At 40.5% G+C, this 19,006-nt stretch overlaps 1 protein-coding gene across 10 annotated transcripts in view; it reads left to right on the top strand.

The window, feature by feature from the left end:
* Positions 1 to 520: 520 nt before the first annotated feature.
* Positions 521 to 19,006, top strand: part of LOC147009632 (transcription factor SOX-6-like) — a 139,609-nt gene continuing 121,123 nt past the window's right edge. For 3 of the 10 annotated variants that reach the window (XM_085862465.1, XM_085862475.1, XM_085862467.1), the window contains exon 1: positions 832 to 850. Coding sequence is in view for 2 of the 10 variants with exons in the window: in XM_085862478.1 (XP_085718604.1) it covers positions 730 to 850 (121 nt within the window). In the remaining 8 variants the exon portion in view is untranslated. Of the gene's footprint in view, positions 851 to 1,327; positions 1,422 to 15,811; positions 15,844 to 17,069; positions 17,092 to 19,006 lie in introns of those variants that run through there. The other 7 variants (XM_085862469.1, XM_085862476.1, XM_085862473.1 and 4 more) reach the window with 6 other exon arrangements.

Raw genomic sequence — 19,006 nt, forward strand, 5'->3', positions numbered from 1 at the left:
GTTGAAATTTTGTATAGCCCTCGAGATATTCCAATCCCAAATATTCAATGGAATGTGGGAAATGATTGTATTGAAACCGATAAGTTAATATTTTCAAGAAGTGGGGAGGGGGGGGAGGCGATACCTCAGGACCAGGACCCGGACCCCCTTATCCTCGTCCACTGTATTCCTGGAACAATAAAACACTACATAATCTGGATTCGCACACCACCCCCTCCCCCACCCCCTCTGAAATCCTGGTGACGGGCCTGCCATTATTATTGTTGTTGTTGTTGTTGTTGTTGTTGTTGTTGTTGTTGTTGTTGTTGTTGTTGTTGTTGTTGTTGTTGTTGTTGGAGGAACATATCGACTATTGGTCGGGGTAGAGGGAGCGGAAGAGTGCAAGTGAATATTTGTAGGAGTGGGAGTTGACGACGAAGAGAATGAGCTCGCATCGAGAGCGGCAGTTCACTATTGTTATTGTGTGTGAGGAGGGAGGAGGGAGGAGGAGGAGGAGGAGAGACCACTGGGCGGGAGTGGCTTCGGAGTACGAGTACGAGTAGGAGGAGCGAGCGGGTGGGATCAACGAGGGGTGTACAGTGGAGTGTTGAAAACGTTGAAAGAGTTACTTTTATTTCCCCCATTTGAGTCCCCGAGTCCTGTTGACTGAAGAAACCGGAACCACAGGCGACACGTACCACGCACCCTTCGGTGAGGCCACAAGGTGCCCTGTACGTGTGGCCTTCACAGATGGTACGTGAGGCCGCCACATTCTCCATTACGGAGGGTCGTCATGGGGGGGGGGGTCTCGACTGGTGTTCTGCTTTCGCGACCCCCGAGACAAAAACAAGACCGAATGGACAATGTACAGGTGGTTGTTGACGTTACTCATACCACTGAACGGTACTTTGGTTGTCCCTAATTCGGACCAATCGTGTCTTTAGCCCTTTATAAGATACACCCGAGCTGTTCTTACTTGCTGTTGCTGTATTCTCTCTCTCATGGTTGTGCTAGCATGAGGTTCTCATTCGTATAACATCATTGAACGCCGCGTCTGTAATTGAGGGACATCACGGGCATGGTGGTCGATTGGTCAATCGATGCAGTTTCTTCTTGATAGGCGAACGTCTTTTCAAATTCTCAATGTGCGACTGTTGCACACGTTCCTCAATTCACGAATTCCGGACCGTGTTTTGCTAGTCACGTGGTGCGTCATTCGGAGTGGGCGTGGTGACAACACTGAAAGACGTTATTTATCCGCTGTTTGTGTGAGGTTTTATTTTATATATTTTATTTTTTTCTACCTCAAGCTTCAGCTGTGATTTTTTTCTTCTTTTTTTTTCTCCAACATGAGAGTGAAATCGATTTTATCGTGGAAAATTCTGCTTGACCATTCAAGGCCTCACGACATCCTGTGAGGAATACATGACACCGTTGCCTTGGTAACGTGAAGAAACCTCTTGTGCTCGTTCGAGTTGTAATTACGTGACGATGTGATTTAAAAAAAAAATATTATTATTATCATTATTCACGGAATAATCCATTACTGTGGAAATGCGCGGTTTTTTTTTGTATTTTAATTGATGGTATCTGGTGTTGGTTGGTGTAGCGTAAGCACGATGGTCCGAATGTCGTTCTCCTGTGCCAAAGCTCCTATAATATAGAAAATGAGGTAGTGTCAACAGTGGTTTCAGTGGTACAATGTCAGTGGTTCTTAACCTTTTTACCAACCCCTCTCGGAGTTGGTCCTTACCTCCATGCTCCCCCCTCCCCCTCACATCTTCAACCAAATGATTAAAAATCCCTCCTGAATTAAAAGGAAAAACTGAAAAAGTGCATGTTTTTAGTATTTTTATTGAACAAAGAATTCTGTATAAGCAACACTCATATACACAGCATATTTAATGAGATACTTGACATTGCTTCTTAGCTACCAGATCTTGAATGCGTGGTCGAATGCCAGAGAGAGCACAACGCAAGTCCCCTTCAACGTTCGGCTTGTTTCTGTACTTGGTCTTGACAGCAACGAGCGTGGAAAATGCAGCTTCACAAAGATACGTTGATCCAAACATTGTCAGAACCCGAAGAGCTTGATGTGAGATCAAAGGGTAAACGGGAAGGTACGTGACCCAGAACGTCTCTAGATCCAGTTTTTTTGAAGTCTTCTTCAGTCGAGGAGTTGAACTTTAACTCAAACTCCTCTTGCACTTCGTCTGAAATATCAGCTACTTCACATTGAAATGGGTTCCTAATGAATTTCCAGGCTTCGTGCTTCTCATCTATATCCAGAAAGTATCTGATGAATTCTGCTTTCAATTCAGTCAGATGAGTAATTATTTGTTTCTTTAACTCAGAATCAAGGTAACTGTGAATGAGAGCAGAATCCAAGTTGGCCAAAACTGGCTGTATTTCCATCCTGAATTCGACATTTCCAGAGGTCGAGTTTGGCCATGAAGGCTCGAATGACGTCATGGTGCATGATGATGTTGATGTTTTCCCCTTGGAGTTTGAGGTTGATGGCATTCAGTGCTTTAAAGATGTCGACCAAGTAAGCTAGAGATAGCAAAAATCCTTCAGACTGGAACTTGTCATGGAGATCTGCTTTCTGCTGGGTATCTAGAAATGTTGCCACTTCTTGTCGTAGTTCATAAAGCCGTCCAAGCAGGTTTCCCTTCGAAAGCCATCGTACGTTTGTGTGGAAAAGCAAGGCTTGATGTTCAGAATCCATATCCACACACAGCTGTTTGAAGAGACGACTGTTTCAGGCTCCAGCTTTGATGAAGTTGACTACCTTGATAGTCAGGTTCATGACATCCTTCATTTTAGCAGGTAGAGTTCTGGATGCTAAGGCTTTACGATGAAGGATGCAGTGCGTACTTGCAGCAGATGGACTTTTTTCTTTCACCCTTGTGATGAAACCAGATTGCAAACCAAGCATGGCCGGAGCTCCATTAGTACACACCCCTACCAGCGATTCCCACGAAAGTTGATTTTCCTGGAAGAAGTTTGATACCACTTGAAAAATATCTATTGCTGTTGTATAACTTTTCCATGGGATGGCAGAAGAGCATTTCCTCTTTTATACTATTGCCTGACATGAAACAAGCATTTATCAGTAGCTGAGAACACTGAGCAACATCAGTCGTTTCGTCCAACTGGATGGCAAATACAGGAGAAGCTCTTACTTGGTCGAGAACTTGATCTTTGATGTCTTGAGACATTTCATCGATCCTTCCCTTGACGGTATCGTTTGATAGAGAGATTTGGGAAAGCTTGTTTGTGCTATCCTCCCTCAGAACGAGCTCTGCTGCACGCAGTATACTTGGTTTTATGAGAGTCTCTCCAATGTTTTGGCTCATTTTGCTCTTTGCAATCAACATGGCGATATCATGGGAAGCCTCAACAACCTTTGAAGTCTGTTGCTGAAATGCTCCACTGCTGTCCATCTTGGCTTGCTTCAAGGACTGCCTTTTTGTTTCAAAGAATGCCTTGGGTTTGGCAGCGAGAGCAGGATGCATCGTCTTCAAGTGGCGTTCCAAGCGTGTGGGCCGCTTGCCATCATTGCTCAGTCTTGTAGCATATTATGCACTGGGGTACCTCTGTCACCCTTTTGGAGGGACATAAATCCAAATCAAATGTATTCGTCAAGATACTTCCGCTTTTTTGCACTCATTGCAAATGATTTAGTTTGAAATGGGTACTGCAAATCTGTGAAAAAAATTAATTTTAATATTAAATTTAAATAAATGTTATTTTAAAATTAATTTTAATACAGAAAATGGTAGGTCTAGTAGCAAATAGAAAACGAAAATTATTAAAGATGATACTTTTGTTTTTTTTTAATGTTCATCACGATATTATGCAAACACTTGTTAAGAGAATTCGAAAAATAATTCGAGAAATTCCTACTTTTTTCTCCAGGCTCGCACCCCCTCTAGAAATTACTCACACCCCCCAGGTTAAGAGCCAATGTTCTATATCCTTGTAAAGAATTCCCGAAGAAGCTTCAACGCAAGACGAAGCCATTTGGCCCAACGAGCCTGAGCAATCTAGCCAATATCCACATATACACCTCAATCTGCAATGTTTGTAGGTACCTATCCAATTCCATTTAAAATCTATCGATTATATCTGGTTCTCCTACCTTTCCATAGAGACCATTCTGAGCATTAAATATTCTGAGTGAAACACCCCTCCCTGCCTAATGTTGTCCCCTCTTATCTTCTTTACTCTCGGCCTGTAGCTCCTTGTCCTACCACTGTCTTCTGCCGAAAAAAAAATAACTTCTGCCATTCTTTTATCTGTCTCCTTCATTATCTTAAGCCTGTCCATCTAATCATATTCCTCTCATGATCACCTTCTTTCCAATGAATAAAGTCCCGTCTCCTTCACTTGCTCCTCAAAACTTAATTTAGCGAGCCCTGGAATCGATCGACGCTGAACCCTCTCTTTCAGAGCTACGTATATGTAAGGATCAAATGTCCAAAACGGTACACAATATTCACTAAATTCCTCTGCACTGTTGATACTACCTCTTTTGATTTTGAATTTATTCCTATACGAATACAATCTAAAACCCTGATAGCTCTACCTAGCACTGTGCTGACTGCTTACCTCCCGTGTCTATTACCACCCCTGGATCCTTCTCCTGTGTGACACGCTCCATAATTGGCCCTTCATTCATGTAATCTCTACTTTCATTATTCTTACCCATCCCCGACACCTTACACTTGCTCAGGTGAAACTGCATCTGCCAATCTTTTGCCCAAACCATGAAAGGGATCTAAACTTTCCTGACTATGATTACCACCCTCTGTATCATCTGCAAATTTAGAAAGCTTTTAGAAACCAAACTAGCCAACTCATTAATGCAAATTATGAATAATAATGGTCCCAGTACTGGTCCCTGATTAAATACCCCACTACGTTCATCCTCACACTCACAGCTACTCTTTCCTTCCAATCACTAATCCAGTTTCCACTCAAGTTTTATACCTGTCCAGCCATTCCACAAGCCCTGATCTTTAACGTCCACCAAGCAATGCTAGCAGACAGTTTAACATCCATCCGAGGGACTGTGCACATATTGATGAATCGCTCTACCTCTGAAACACCGGGATGACAGTTTAATTATAGCCGGTAGGGATTCAAACCCAGGAGTGTATGTAGCTCAAGGCCATCCTGCCATCCCTTGGTCACCCATGTGAGTGCATCTATTAATTATGTACTATTGGAATGGGCGTACGTTGTCTTAATTTCTTACTGTTGAAATGTGTTATATTGCATTCCATCAGAACTGAGGATTTCCGTTAACCTTTTCATGTTCCAATAGCACTCAGTTATGTACTCATGTTGCAATAGTACATAATTAATAGATGTCCTTGCATTGCAAGTGTGCACATGTGCGCTTGAGATAGAATTGTTAGGAACAGAAAATTAAAAAAAAGAGATGTGTGTGTGATGCATGGTGCATGTTGCCATTTTTATCGGAGATGGCCAAACGGATCTTAGGCAAACTTTCAGAGGTTCATCAGTGTGCCGGCGAGTGTTTTTGACAAAAAATGTAGAATTTTTTTTTTTTAATCGTTCTACAGTGCCTAAGCTTTTGTAGCTATGTGAAAGATAATATTGAATGATCCCCGACCCCATTCCTTAGTTGGTGTAGGGAAGTGTTTTAGGTCCCCACAAAAAAAAATTGGTTTCTTCAAAATGCCACAGGATTAGAACAGCACTGGGCAACGCCAGGTACCCCTGCCAGTACAAAATAAAATATATCACACAAGCATCCACCAGACCAGGTTATTATCCTGTGCATGAGAAGCGGGGTTAAGTAATTGGTTCATGTCTGTCTGTCTGTCCGTCCATCTGTTAATGTCGGTTTATGATCGAGGAACAACTTATTTCAATTGAATGTTATATTTTGAACACTACTTTGTCTCTGAATTTGTCCCAATCGTGCAAGCGCAGAGAGGAGTGAGATAATGTTTTCACTCTGTCTGCCTGTCCCGCAGTCAAACTGCTCAAACAAAACTCATTCCAAACAGGAAACTTACTGTTTTTAAGACTATCATAAAGGACACAGATTAATGTAACTTGTTAGGTGGGGTGGTGTCATTGACTGCATAAAACAGCAGTGAATTCTGGAATTAATTTGTTGATACAACTTTTACCATCTTTACTTTATTTCAATTGAATTATAGACTCGAACGCTGCAGAACACAAATTGCCTTCTTTGCACTTTGAAGAGCCTCCAGTTTTGCAATACTTTGACATGTAAAGTCATGTATTGTATAAGACTGCTTCAATGGCACTAAACCTCCAGAATTTATTTTTAATGATCTTTAATATCATTATTTCATTAAGGTTGAAGAATTTACTTGAATACTGCAGGGATATCATGTTCTATCAACTCTCTTGCTTTACATGTGTCGATGTTACGTTTGAAAGCATGTTTTGTACTGATAAGCATAACAAAGGGGTTATATTTATTTTATTTATTTTTTAATATGGAATTTTCTTGACTTGCATTTATTTAAATTTACAACCATCAATGTGGCTGTTGAAATGTTTATTTTTATTTATTATTCTATTTTCTCTTCTCCTGTAGTGCTCTGAGGCTTAATCTGAGGTCTTGCTGTATATTGTTGCTAAGATGCACAACACACAAACATCTATGAAGTCTTATTGCAATACACAGAATGTTCTTTTTTTCAGCAAATAATGCACAAACATCAGCCACCCAGAGGGTGGGTACTCTGCTAGTACTGTATATAATTTGTAAAGCCCTTTCAAACCATTGACTCACTGATATAAATGTTTAGTACTTTCTCGGTGGTTTAGAAAGATAACATTTCAAAGCCAATATCCCAGGAAACTCGCACAACCATCGGTAAATTTCCCCAAACAAAAATATCCGTGAATGTCAGTCAGAACGTGATACTTGACAATTGAGTTTACCCTCAAACTGGTTGCTTGGCAACGCGAACATGTGCCTCTTCCACCTCTTATTTATAACTTTTGCTGTATTTACATTAAAATTACTATAGCTGTAAACTTTTTAATGGAGACTATTCTTATCACTAATTATTGATTTACTTGAGTTATCTAGCTGCTTGCTTTGCCCCCCCCCTCCTCACCACATACATACACACACACACACACACGTTTGGTGGTTTGTTTTTAATGCAGAATCTAGGCTCATGGAGGACCTACAACACAGAACAAACTAGAACATCACTCGGAAGAAGTGCATACCTTCGTCAGGCTGAATTCTTTACGTTTTGTATCCCACTGATGGGCCGGATCTGCATCTAGACCTTAACTAAAATGTAATCGGCTTGTTCTTGTCACCTACCCAACTCATCCACCAAGTTTTGTAATATCCAGTCCTTAACTTCTTTAAATTTGTGCTACATGTTTTTTTTGCCCCATCTCTCAATGACAAAGAATCCCTTCAAAAAAAATTTTTTTTTTCTTTTATCAGGATCCAGAACCTGGATAATCACCAAAGTCAAACCCATTCTTCCTTGTTACACAACCAACCTCTCCACCAAGTTTCGTCCAAATCCGTCATAACTTTTTGAGATATCCTACTCAGAGATGGGCAAACAAAGATTGGTGAAAACATAACCTCCCTCCACCTTTTGGTGGTGGAGGTAAAATGAACAGTGGAAATTATGGGGGGTGGGAGTGGGAAAAGTACAAACAGCAAGGTAGAGTGACGAGATAGAAGACTTGCAGGAAGTAATGACATATGAAGAATGAGAGCAAGTGTAGGGATAGGAGGATGCAGGAGATGGATGAGCTGGATACTAGCACAAACTCTCAATCACAGCAGTGGAAGGGAAAATGTGGAAAAGCCAAATGAAAGATGGATGAGGAAAGAATGAATGAGAAAGCAGGCCTAATTGATGCGTAGAAGGATTAACCAGACGAGGTAGACACATAAGATCAAATTACCAAACATGCACACAGACACAGAGCACAGGCTACGAATAATAAATAAAATGGTGGACAACAATAGACTATGGTAAAAGACAAATCCAGAACAGTTTACTCAGAAGAGATAGGCTACCAAACCCTGAAACCCTTGTTACCTCTGCCCCGAAAGTGGACGTAGGTTATGTTTTCATCCCTTTTTGTGTTTGTCTGTTTGTATTTTTGTGAGCAGGATATCTCAAAAAGTTATGATTGATTTGAAAAAATATTGGTGGACTGTTTTGGTGTGTGACAAGGACAAATTTAATTTTGGTATAGATCTGGCTCTGGATCCACATACAATAAATTTTTAATTCTCAAATTAATTTTTAATAATTGAGAGATGGGGCCCAAAACAATATATAGCATGATATTTCAAAAAGTTGTGGACAGATTATGACAAAATTTGGTGGATGAGGTAGGTAGGTGATAAGAACAGGCTGATTATATTTTGGTTGAGGTCCGGATGCAGATCCGGCCTATCAGTGGATACAAAACATAAAATGTTCAGCCTGGTGGAGGTATGCACTCTACCGAGCTCCATTCTGCAGGGTGAGTCACAAGTCCCAGGACATGGTTTTAGCTGCTTATGCAATATTTGCTTATACCATCTACTAGGGTGAGCCATAAGCCATCGGAGTAATAACATATTACAGCAATAACAGTAAAACGTAATAGCAGGAGTAATAAAATACTACAGCAAGAAACAACAATTACAATACCTCCTTCGACATCGAGTGCATCCGTATATGACGTTCGCCGTTGTCACGGCACAAGATAATTTTTTCCACATGCGGTGTGAAAATTGACACAACATACTATGTGTTGTGGTGCCAAATGCATTCTGAATGCGTTTCTTCAGTTCATCAACAGATGCCATGTGATTTTCTACAACCTTAGCTTTGACATACCCCCCCCCTCACAAACCATTGTCATCGTTTGAATACATGGTATAAACAAATCTTGTATAAGCAGCAAAAACTATGTCCTGGGATTTGGACTCAGCCTGTAGATGTTTTGTTGTTGCGCCATGTAGGCGAAGTGAAAAGCGGGGTTAAGCAATTGGTTCACTTGTTTGTGTCTGCCTGTCTATTTGTCTATCTACAAATGCCGGTATATGATTGAGGAACAACTTCATATCAATTGAATGTATTTTGAACATGAATAGGAAAATGAACCTGCAGTTTAACAGTACTTTGGCTCTGAATTTGACCTGATTGCACATGAGCAGAGAGGATTGAGATTAAAATTTTTTTTTTTTTTTTAATCCGTCTGCCTTGTCTGATCGTCAAACAAAATCGAAAATCATTCCAAGCAGGATAAACTTGCTGTTTTAAAGGACACAAACAGCAGGCATGAAGAACTATTGTCACGTGTTAAATAAGGTGGTGTAAAAGATGCTTGCATGAATGGCAGTAAAGTTCTGGATTTTTTTTTCTACATGTTCCAATGTCCATTTCTGGGCTGAGACGTTTTATTTTTCTGGGTGTTTCTTCCTCCAAGTGTCCCTGTTGTTGATGTGTTCTCTCCTTTCCACTGTGTTCATGTAGTTCTGGCTTTGCTTATTTATGATTTTATCTTTGGTAACAATCTTATTGATGCTTTACTGAAGTCTAAATAACCTGATCTTGATTGGGTGGACTCAACTTATTCTATGAATATGTGTAAGATTATAGGAATCCAGCTAGTGTTGTGGTTTGAATCTTCAACCTTGCTCTGAAGATTGATTTAAAAAATTTATTTATTTTCCCAAATCCAGTGCAGGTTAATTCATCTTGTGCATGATAATGAACTCCATGTACACGTTCCTCTATGAACTGTTGTCAACAGAGAAGGAAAACCGTTTTGAAATTCAGTGTGTGGTCCACTCATAACCTGTGCATTCTGTTTTGCGTAAATGTGGCTGCTTGCAATAACAGATGAAGGGGGAAGAATGTAAATGTCTCCCCTTTGTTTGTTTGAGACGTGCTCACAATAGCAATGAGATAGCATGTTTATGATGTCGTTAAATAACGTCATATGTACACCGAGTAGTTGCTTTTATCCTGGTTTCTAACTACAAAGTGTTTCGCTAATGCTTTGTAGTCGGACCTTTTGTTTGGAAGTGCACGGTCTTGCTGGTTGAGACTTTAAGCTGCCTGTCCTATTTGCTCGCACTCACTTGTGGAGCTTAAATATCCCACAATACCTTTTAAAAAGAGCAGGCCACTGTGTGCTGCTACTACTTTTTTGCTTAAGTTTATATTTATATTTTTTTACAGGATCTAAGTGATGCTTGCAGTGGAGTTGCCACACACATGTCTTATACATGGACATGCAGACAAATACACAGGACTGTCAGACAAGACAAACACAGCCACTGAGCTTGGGGGAAACGACATTACTTCCCGGGGCTCTCTGGGTACCACAACAATGGTGCCGTCTCATCACACTCAACAATGATGAGTCTCACCACACTCATCGGGGCATTTCCTGAGGAGGAATTTCCTCCTCCACATGGATGCCAACATATGGGGATTGTCTGGGCTCTTATCCTTTTAAATGCTAAATATGAAACAAGGAAGCAGCACATTTCTAGTCTGGTATTACTTGACCAGGGTTTGAATCGCCGACCTCCCAGATTCGGAGCGGACGCTTTAACACCGAGGGTAGTACATGTAACGTTCTGGTTCTTGTGAAATTGTTGGCGAAAGATCGTGCAGGAAAATCCATATATAATAGATTTCAACGCACCTCTGTGACTTACAGTAATATGTAATGTTCAGCTGAAGGTCTTCAGGCCAAAACTTCAAAGTGCACAGATTGCAATTCTCACTGTTGAGCATTTGAGTTCCGGATGGAAGTTTTGTCGTAACATGAGCTGATGGAGATATATATATATATATATATATATATATATATATATATATATATATATATATATATATATATATATATATATATATATATATTACAAATGTCTTAAGCATTTGTTTCAGTGTTAAGGAGTCCATGGACATATAATGTACCTTAAAAATTTTTTTTATTATTATTCTTTTTAATTTCAAATTTTGTTTTGAACAAAGTTGCAATGCAGGTCTGATGTGCCTTGTTTGGTGTTTACACATGGGCTCTTTAGTCACGATGCTGGGATTCCAGGTTCAAATCCAATGTACAGTGCTGATTTGTCAATTTTCTGTTGATCACTTCCAAGTACAATGATGCCTTGCAATCTGATGCATGTACAAGCTCTTCCATCAGCCAAGGCTCACCGTGCAAAATACAAAAAGGTCTTGAAATAGTACTGAGAGCAGCATCATTATTTTTCTATTTGGGCAATGCATAGCTAGTTTAATTGGTAATTACCTCCACCACCGATGGTGGGCAGAGGTTATGTTTTTACCCGTCTGCTTGTCTGTCTGTGAGCAGGATATCAAAAAATTGCAGACGGATTGGAAGAAATTGTGGTGGACAGGTTGGGTGTGTGACGAGGACAAATTGATCGATTTTGGTTTCGATCTGGCGACGGATCCGGTTACGAGAATTTTTAAAGTGATTCTTCACCATTGAGAGATGGGGCCAAAATGATACATAGCACAACATCTCAAAAAGTTGTGGACAGATTTGGACAAAACTTGGTGGATAGGTTGGGTGTTTGAAAACGATGAATTGATTCGATTTTGGTGAAGGAACAAATGTAGATCAGAATATGAGAATTTTTTTAATTTTGAAAATGATTCTTCACCATTGAGAGATGAGGCCAAGAATGATGTGTGGCATGATATTTCAAAAATTTATTGGGCCCTATATGTTCTACTGGATCAGGCATTGCGTAGTGGAGGTATGTGCTCTACCGAGTCGTCCTAGTTTAATTGTGTATTTATACTACATCAATCACTTGATCTGCAAATTTGGTCATTTTGTTGTTGTCTCTCTCGTGAATATTTATTTATTTTAGGGGTTCTCATTGTGTGCTGCCTTTTTGACTGCTGGTTGCATCATTAGTTAGGGGCGCAGCTATGCCGCTGATGCAGTGCCCCTATTACCAGTATACTGGTGCTCATTTTGCCAACCTCGGAAGGATGACAGGCTGAGTCAACCCCCTGGTGTTAATTCAGCGGCCAACGGGGCTCGAACTCGGGACCCTCAGATGCTAAGCCAACACCAGGTTTATTTTAGGGGTGGACAATTGGAAATTGTATTTGGAAACTTAAATTTTGTCATTGAACTAGTCTCTGTGGCATTGTAGTTCGACCATCTGCTCTGAGTCTGGTCGGTTGGCGGTTCGATTCCAACCATGGCTGAGTCTTGGGAAATACTTAAGCTCTGCTTTTTCGCTTGACACTCAATATTTAGAGGGTATCATAAAGATGAATCCTTTGGATTTTGGGGGGATGTTTCTCGTTAATTGCCCCATCTTTCTTTTGAAAGAAAAGCAGTTGCGAGATGGTGTTTCTCGTACCCAGAATGCTCATCGAAGTTTCATCTCTTCCCTGAATGTCACTGGCTGTGTTTGTTTAAATTGAAATCCGGTGTTTTATAATGTTTGTCTGCATATGTGTGCGTGAATTGTCACAGCTCTTGCATGAGCTTTCGACCATGAATACATAAATAAATAAATAATGGAATCTAGATTTTTTGGCATTCCTTGCAATGGGTCATCCTTTTAAATAACTTTGAGAATATTTATAAATAACCTTGATAAATAACCCACTACACTCTCCACAAAACTCAAGAATTGCAACGAGATATTTTATTTAAATAATTGTACCATCTTTCTGGCTGAAGTATTCAAATGTTTTCAAGCATTTTGCTCTTGAAATTAACCATTTTTTTGCCATATCAAAAACCCTTTTGCCAACACACATAGACGTAAATGTCTCGGATGTATGAGCTTCTCACTCACAGGTAGGTCGTAGATGTATGTACGAGCCTGTTGCTGGGAGTTGGTTTGCAGACATGACAGAATGTTCCATACCCAAAGATGTGGGGATACCATTGATGTACAAGAGACCAGCTGTTTCTCAAATGTTTTTTTTTTCCTTTTTGTGAGAAAAAGTAATTGGGATCCATTTACAAAATTGTCTGCTGGTTCCATCATTACTGAAGTGTGGCCAGGCTACAAGTTTTGTGCCCCATATATTATGACGATTTTAAAATTTGGTGAGATGACTTGCACACAGAGGCCTTCTTTGTGTTGTTATTTGCAAGATTGATGCTCATGGAAGAGCGAGGTGGCTGCGGGTCCATCCTTGTTAAAACCGATAGTATGGGCAGTGGGGCAACTGTTGGCATATAATAAGCAAGGTACTGAATGACCAGACAAGGAGGGAAGGAAATGCAGTGACTTGCAATCAAGAGGGTTGAGTTTGGTATGGTTAATGGGGGCAGCAAAGATGGTAGGTGTGTATGGGGAATGCCACGCGATAGTGTTGGGCTGCTTACTTTAAGTCCTGTAGAGAAGAGTGGGATAGAGCAGCCTCAGAAATGTGGCTCCACAAACATTTGAAAAGAGGACCAGAAGTTGAGGTACGCAGAAAGACTGGATCTTCTTATTTTGAATGCGAGTCGGCTCGTGAAAAAACTCGTGCGTCTTGGGGAGAGGAGGGAGAGCGCACAGACAGAGCTCGACCAGAGGGGCAATAAAACGAGAGCTTACCTGCTTGTGACGTGAGAACAGCAGACTTTGTGCTTCAACCTCATTGTGGGATATTCTAATAATGTGGAGAGCTTTAGATTCCACAGAATCAACATTTTTCGGAAGTCTCCTTTTCACACCTTAAAGTATGGGTGGATGAGATAGCTGCTTAGTTTGCTCCTGAGAAAAGTTGGCATACTCCATTATGTGCTATAATCATGTGAAATAACTAAATTGTTCATCTTTGCATGAAATTATGTTTTATCCAAAAAAAAAGCTTTAGTAGAGGTTAAAGTAAGCTTATTCTTGGACTCGTAACCAGGTGCTGAAAGCAACTTTGAAGAGGAGTTGAAAAGGTCGGTAACCATGAGATTGAGGGTCCGCTCGGTTTGTTTAAGAAGGTGGACGTTTTCGGGAAAGTCGAGTTGTCCTATTCGCTTGTTAGACGGCAGAAGAGACCCTTTTTTCTTTCATCATTTGTCTGGCAGCATAATTGACCCATTCCTTGATTGCTTTTTGTAAATTTCACGTTCGGTCCTTTTGTGCTTTCCTACTTTTTGGTGAGATTTGGCATTTGGAAAGAAGCCGATTCTCTCTCCTTGCCCACCATCCTTGTTAAAAGGGTGGTTGATGATCTCATTGAATTGCTTAAAAGGTATGGTAAATGTCAACACAATGGAAATGCTTTCACTTCCATTGTTTAATCATGGCAATTATGTCTCAATATTCCCTCATTGTGACTCTAAGTTGCTACAAGCCTTGGGGGGAGCGGGGAGGGGATTGGGGGCACTGACAGTGACGGTGGGGGGGGTAGGCATTCAGATGTGGGATGTGGATTGATGATTAGAGGAATTTGTTGTTGAAGATGCAAGTGAGATGGCTATTCAAGTTTGTTTTCAGATGCATAAAATGAGGTATTGTAAGGGACTTTCAAATCTCAAGCTTACTGGCGTTTTGTTTATCCTGTCATGCTGAATATTGTTGTTGTTTTTTTTTTTTTTTTCTTCATTCATTTGTTCTTTCATGCATTCATTTTTATTGTTTTGTTCATTCTTGGCTGATCACAGACGTCCTTTGACTCTAAACCTTGCATACAATGCCCACTCTTCTCTCTTTTTTTGAGCATTCAAGACCCACAGCTAAACATGTATATGAAAACACAGTTCGGTTGTGGACTTGAGCCTGGCAGACGTTATTGTCCAAAAAGATTATGGCAATCATTTGGGGAAAACGATCTGTGAGCTGTCGAATGTATCATTTTGAAGGTGATCAATTATCTGTGCAGATTGAATAGTATATTTGCTCGTGAATTGAACGTACTCAAATCAAACTGGCGAAATGCATGGAAGAAAGAAGGAAAATATATATATATATATATATATATATATATATATATATATATATATATATATATATATATATATAAACAAAAGAAAAGCACTGACAATGAAAGCCATTCAGGTTTGGAGTGTTTACACAATGTGGATTGGATTTGTAACCGTGGATTCTGGATCTTGCACACACCACGCATGCACGTTCGGTGTGCAACACAACCTTAACGTGTTGCACTATAACTCAAGCCATTGATAATCCTGCCTTTTCTGTATGATCATTTGTCCACTTGCTTTCTACACGGCATCCGATATGCAATATTTTGATTCCATGCATTGACAAATTACTTGAAGTCCCTTGGAATGAGGTCGGTCAACCCATCTTCGATAACAGCACACGTCCCTTTTGTACCATCGAAGCCGATCACAATCGGCGTCATGTTGAAATGGGATGCAAACACCCAGCCATGGTTGACTTGCTGAATATGAAAACATAAACCGAGTTCTTTTTCTGGGAATTGGATTTGCAACAATGGGAAACCTCATGAAAACACTTTTGAAATACATTTTATGTTTAAAATAAAACGCGTGAACAATGTACAAAGCAAAACTGTAGGTCATGTTCCAAAATATAATGGCTTTATAATACTTGCAGTATGCTCAGCACAGACTGGAAAAAAAATAATAAAAACAATGAAACAATAGAGCCATTGTCACTGAGAATGGGACAGGCTGAAGGTGTAATCTGGAACGGAGTTTCTGACTCGTGTGGATTCTGGATTGGCATCCTATTGTTTTTCTCGGTGTGCATTGTTCTTTGTCTCCATGTCCAACGTGGCTGCATCTTAGTCTCCGCCTTGTTGACGTTGCTTTTATTTTTGACGTCTTTCCTCTCCAGCAGCACTTTCTCTGCAGTCAACGTGCTTTTGTGAAGCTTACGTAGGTAACTCCATCTTTGTGTCCGATTATTCATCTTGTTGTATTCAATTCTTTGTAAAATTGTAACTTCCGACGAGGTGTATTTATTTATCATTCCAAATACGCTCGTAATGTTTAAAGTACCGTGAATGCAGATCAATATCTTTAATCTGTGCCTTGATATTTGGATTTCTTTGACATCTGGACAGCCTGCAGTAGATGTAATTGAGAGAGTGTCCCATTTTAATGTTGGGAAACATTATTGGCTCTGTCTGCATTTGCATGGGGAGCACAACTCCTTTTTACCCAATTTGGGATTTGTATATTGCACAAGTATGGACTGTTGAGTAGTAGTTGGAGAACATCTGAAAAATAAATAATGAAAAACTGTGTAATTTGTTGTGTTGTACATAATTTTGGCTTGTGGTTTATAATGCACACAGTGTAGTGTTATTGTGAGATTCCATCCATTGTTTCATGTTGTATTGTCCAATGCATTGTTGTACAGTACCTTTTTAATATAGTTGTGCTTTGAGTACAATCCGAATGCACAGTAGTGAATAGAGCCTGGGGTAGCATTAAGAGCTGGAATGTCTCTCAATGCGCCTTTGTTCTCGTGTAGCTGTGCCTAACAACGCCCTACACACATTGAGTCACCATGAGAAAACCTTTTGTGATTCACATGTGGATAGTATGTCTCTGTGTCTTGATGTCTGTTTCTCACTGTCTGTCTGAAACTTCTGCTCGTCTTTGTGCCTGCCTGTCATCCGTTTTGTGCCTGCCTGCTTGTCTTTGTCTGTGTGCCTAAATCCCTCTCACGCTAATCTCTATCACCTGTGCAGTTTCATGTCGTTAAAACTTCAGGATTATTTGCAAAAGTTTTCAGCTCGGATATCACCAGAGATGCACAATCACAATGGTTGTTGTAACTGCTTACAGCAATCTTTCCTTGACCCGTCATTTTTCTTACCCTCCATTATCTAACCTCGTCTTTCTCCTTCCTTCACCTGTTCCCGGTTTTCTTGCTCTCGCTCACCTTGCCTCATTGCATATCAGGAAACGACAGCTCATAATGGCCTGTCGTTTCCTTCCTCGTTTCTATTACATTTGGGAGTTCGGCAAAGGAGGGGTAAGGGACACAAGGGGAGGAAGGATTGTGTTTCACTAGGAAAAGAGAACTCGAAGAAGAAAGAAACAATAGGTTTCGAGATTAGGATGGAGCAGGTACTGAAAGTTGAGGAGGATTTGCCATCAAGGAGAAGTACCGCAGTAAGTTTCTTTTCTTTTCTTTTTTTTTGGACCGATTTATTCTCTCTTCTTGTATCGGTTTTTGTCTTTTATTTAAATACACCCTCCTACAAGGAGGCTTGATCCTCCCTGACAAACAGCCATGAATGTTCTTCCAACGTTCTTATTCACATCGCTTCAATTTTCTCTTCCTATTCTGTCTCAGTAGTTTTCATATTTTTGACATTCACTTGTATTGTGGTGTTTTTTACCAACATTTAAGGCTGGCATTTTGGCCACAGTGTATCAACAGGCCTCTCTGGTCATAAAAGGTCTGTGTAAGGCTGATTAAATTATTGAAGAAGTTTTTGTAAACTTGCCTAACTCTTATTTGTCTTTTCCAATGGTGTTTGATTTTTTTTTCCCAGGAAGTCTGAATTTTTTTTTTAGTATTAAATAAAAATTTCTGTCTTGCTGCCTTTTCTTCAGGGGTGTCTTAATGCTTTTCCTAATTAAAACCCACAAGGCATTGGCAATCGATAACGATTTGTATGAGGACTAGCACAACATATTGATCAGATTAGACCAGACAGGGCCACATGGGGGGGGGGGGGTCAGGAGAGGATACACATGGTGGACAAGATGGATAGAGATTTGGAAGAATGAGGGATTGGGGGAGGGGGGTGGTTGGGCTAACGAGGGTAGAAGAGATCATGATTTTGGATTGGGGGTGATCTGAGATGGTGGTGAACAGCTGTCTTGAAGACTTAGAAGGAAGAGTAGGATTGAAGAGAATGTGGAAGCTTGTTCTACTGGTGGGGAAAAAAAAATGAGGAACAAATAAGTGAGGTGAGCAGTGATCCTTGATTTTAGTAGTTTCACCAGAATGAGGTTAATGGTGGACTGTGTGAGCCCTGCAGAAATGTGAGGAGGTGGGGTGGGGGGGGGAGGTGTGGAAAGAGCAGAGGGTACAAGATCAGAAAGGAAGTGGAAGAAGACAGATCACCAACCTGTCTGCAATGGCAAAGTGATAGGTCCATTGACTCAGCTTCATGGCGGAAGATTCCAATGATCTTGAAGTCCTTCAGAGCTACCCCAGAGGAGAGAGCAGCACTCCACCTAGCTGTGGATGAAGGCCTTGTAGATGGTGTGGCTAGTTCAGACGTGCCAATGAAGGACTTTGGACAACGGAGGATGCCCAGTTGGCGGCTCGCTTTGGAGGCCAACTTTGAAATGGGTTTTGCCCAAGAAAGATCATGGCTGATAGTGAGACCTAGGAGTTTAACTAACTGAAATTCCTCAAGAGAATTGTTAAGAAGGTAGATGGATGGGTTTTTTGGGGAGGGGGTGGATGAAGGTTTGCCAAATGGTTCTTTTGGAGAGAGATAGTGAGATTTGATCCTACAACTCGTTGGGATCCCTGTCCATTGTTCACACCATTAGGCAGGCACCACCGTACAAATTGAGATACGGTAATTTAAAAGCTTATTGACCCCCTGCCTCTTTCTCCAAGGAGTCTTGAGCTCATTGGATAAAATTTGCAATAATGTGTCTTCAGCTGATTAATTATTTAAAGTCTATCTGTATAAATTGAGAGTGTGAGAGTGTGAGAGTGTGAGAGTGTGAGAGTGTGAGAGTGTGAGAGTGTGAGAGTGTAAGAGTGTAAGAGTGTAAGAGTGTAAGAGTGTAAGAGTGTAAGAGTGTGTGTGTGTGTGTGTGTGTGTGTGTGTGTGTGTGTGTGTGTGTGTGTGTGTGTGTGTGTGCTATCTATATATATATATATATATATATATATATATATATATATATATATATATATATATATATATATATGTCAAAAAAATTACGTGCCCAGACTGGGATTCAAGCCCAGGTGCTCTGGCAAACCATACCAGTGCTCTGCCATCTGAGCTATCTGGGCAACTGACCAGCTGAGCAACACAATTCTTCCACATAT

Source organism: Eptatretus burgeri, chromosome 17 (assembly GCF_056783735.1).
Source record: "Eptatretus burgeri isolate ZD-2024b chromosome 17, Ebu_testis_v1, whole genome shotgun sequence".
Classification (NCBI taxonomy): Eukaryota; Metazoa; Chordata; class Myxini; order Myxiniformes; family Myxinidae; genus Eptatretus; species Eptatretus burgeri.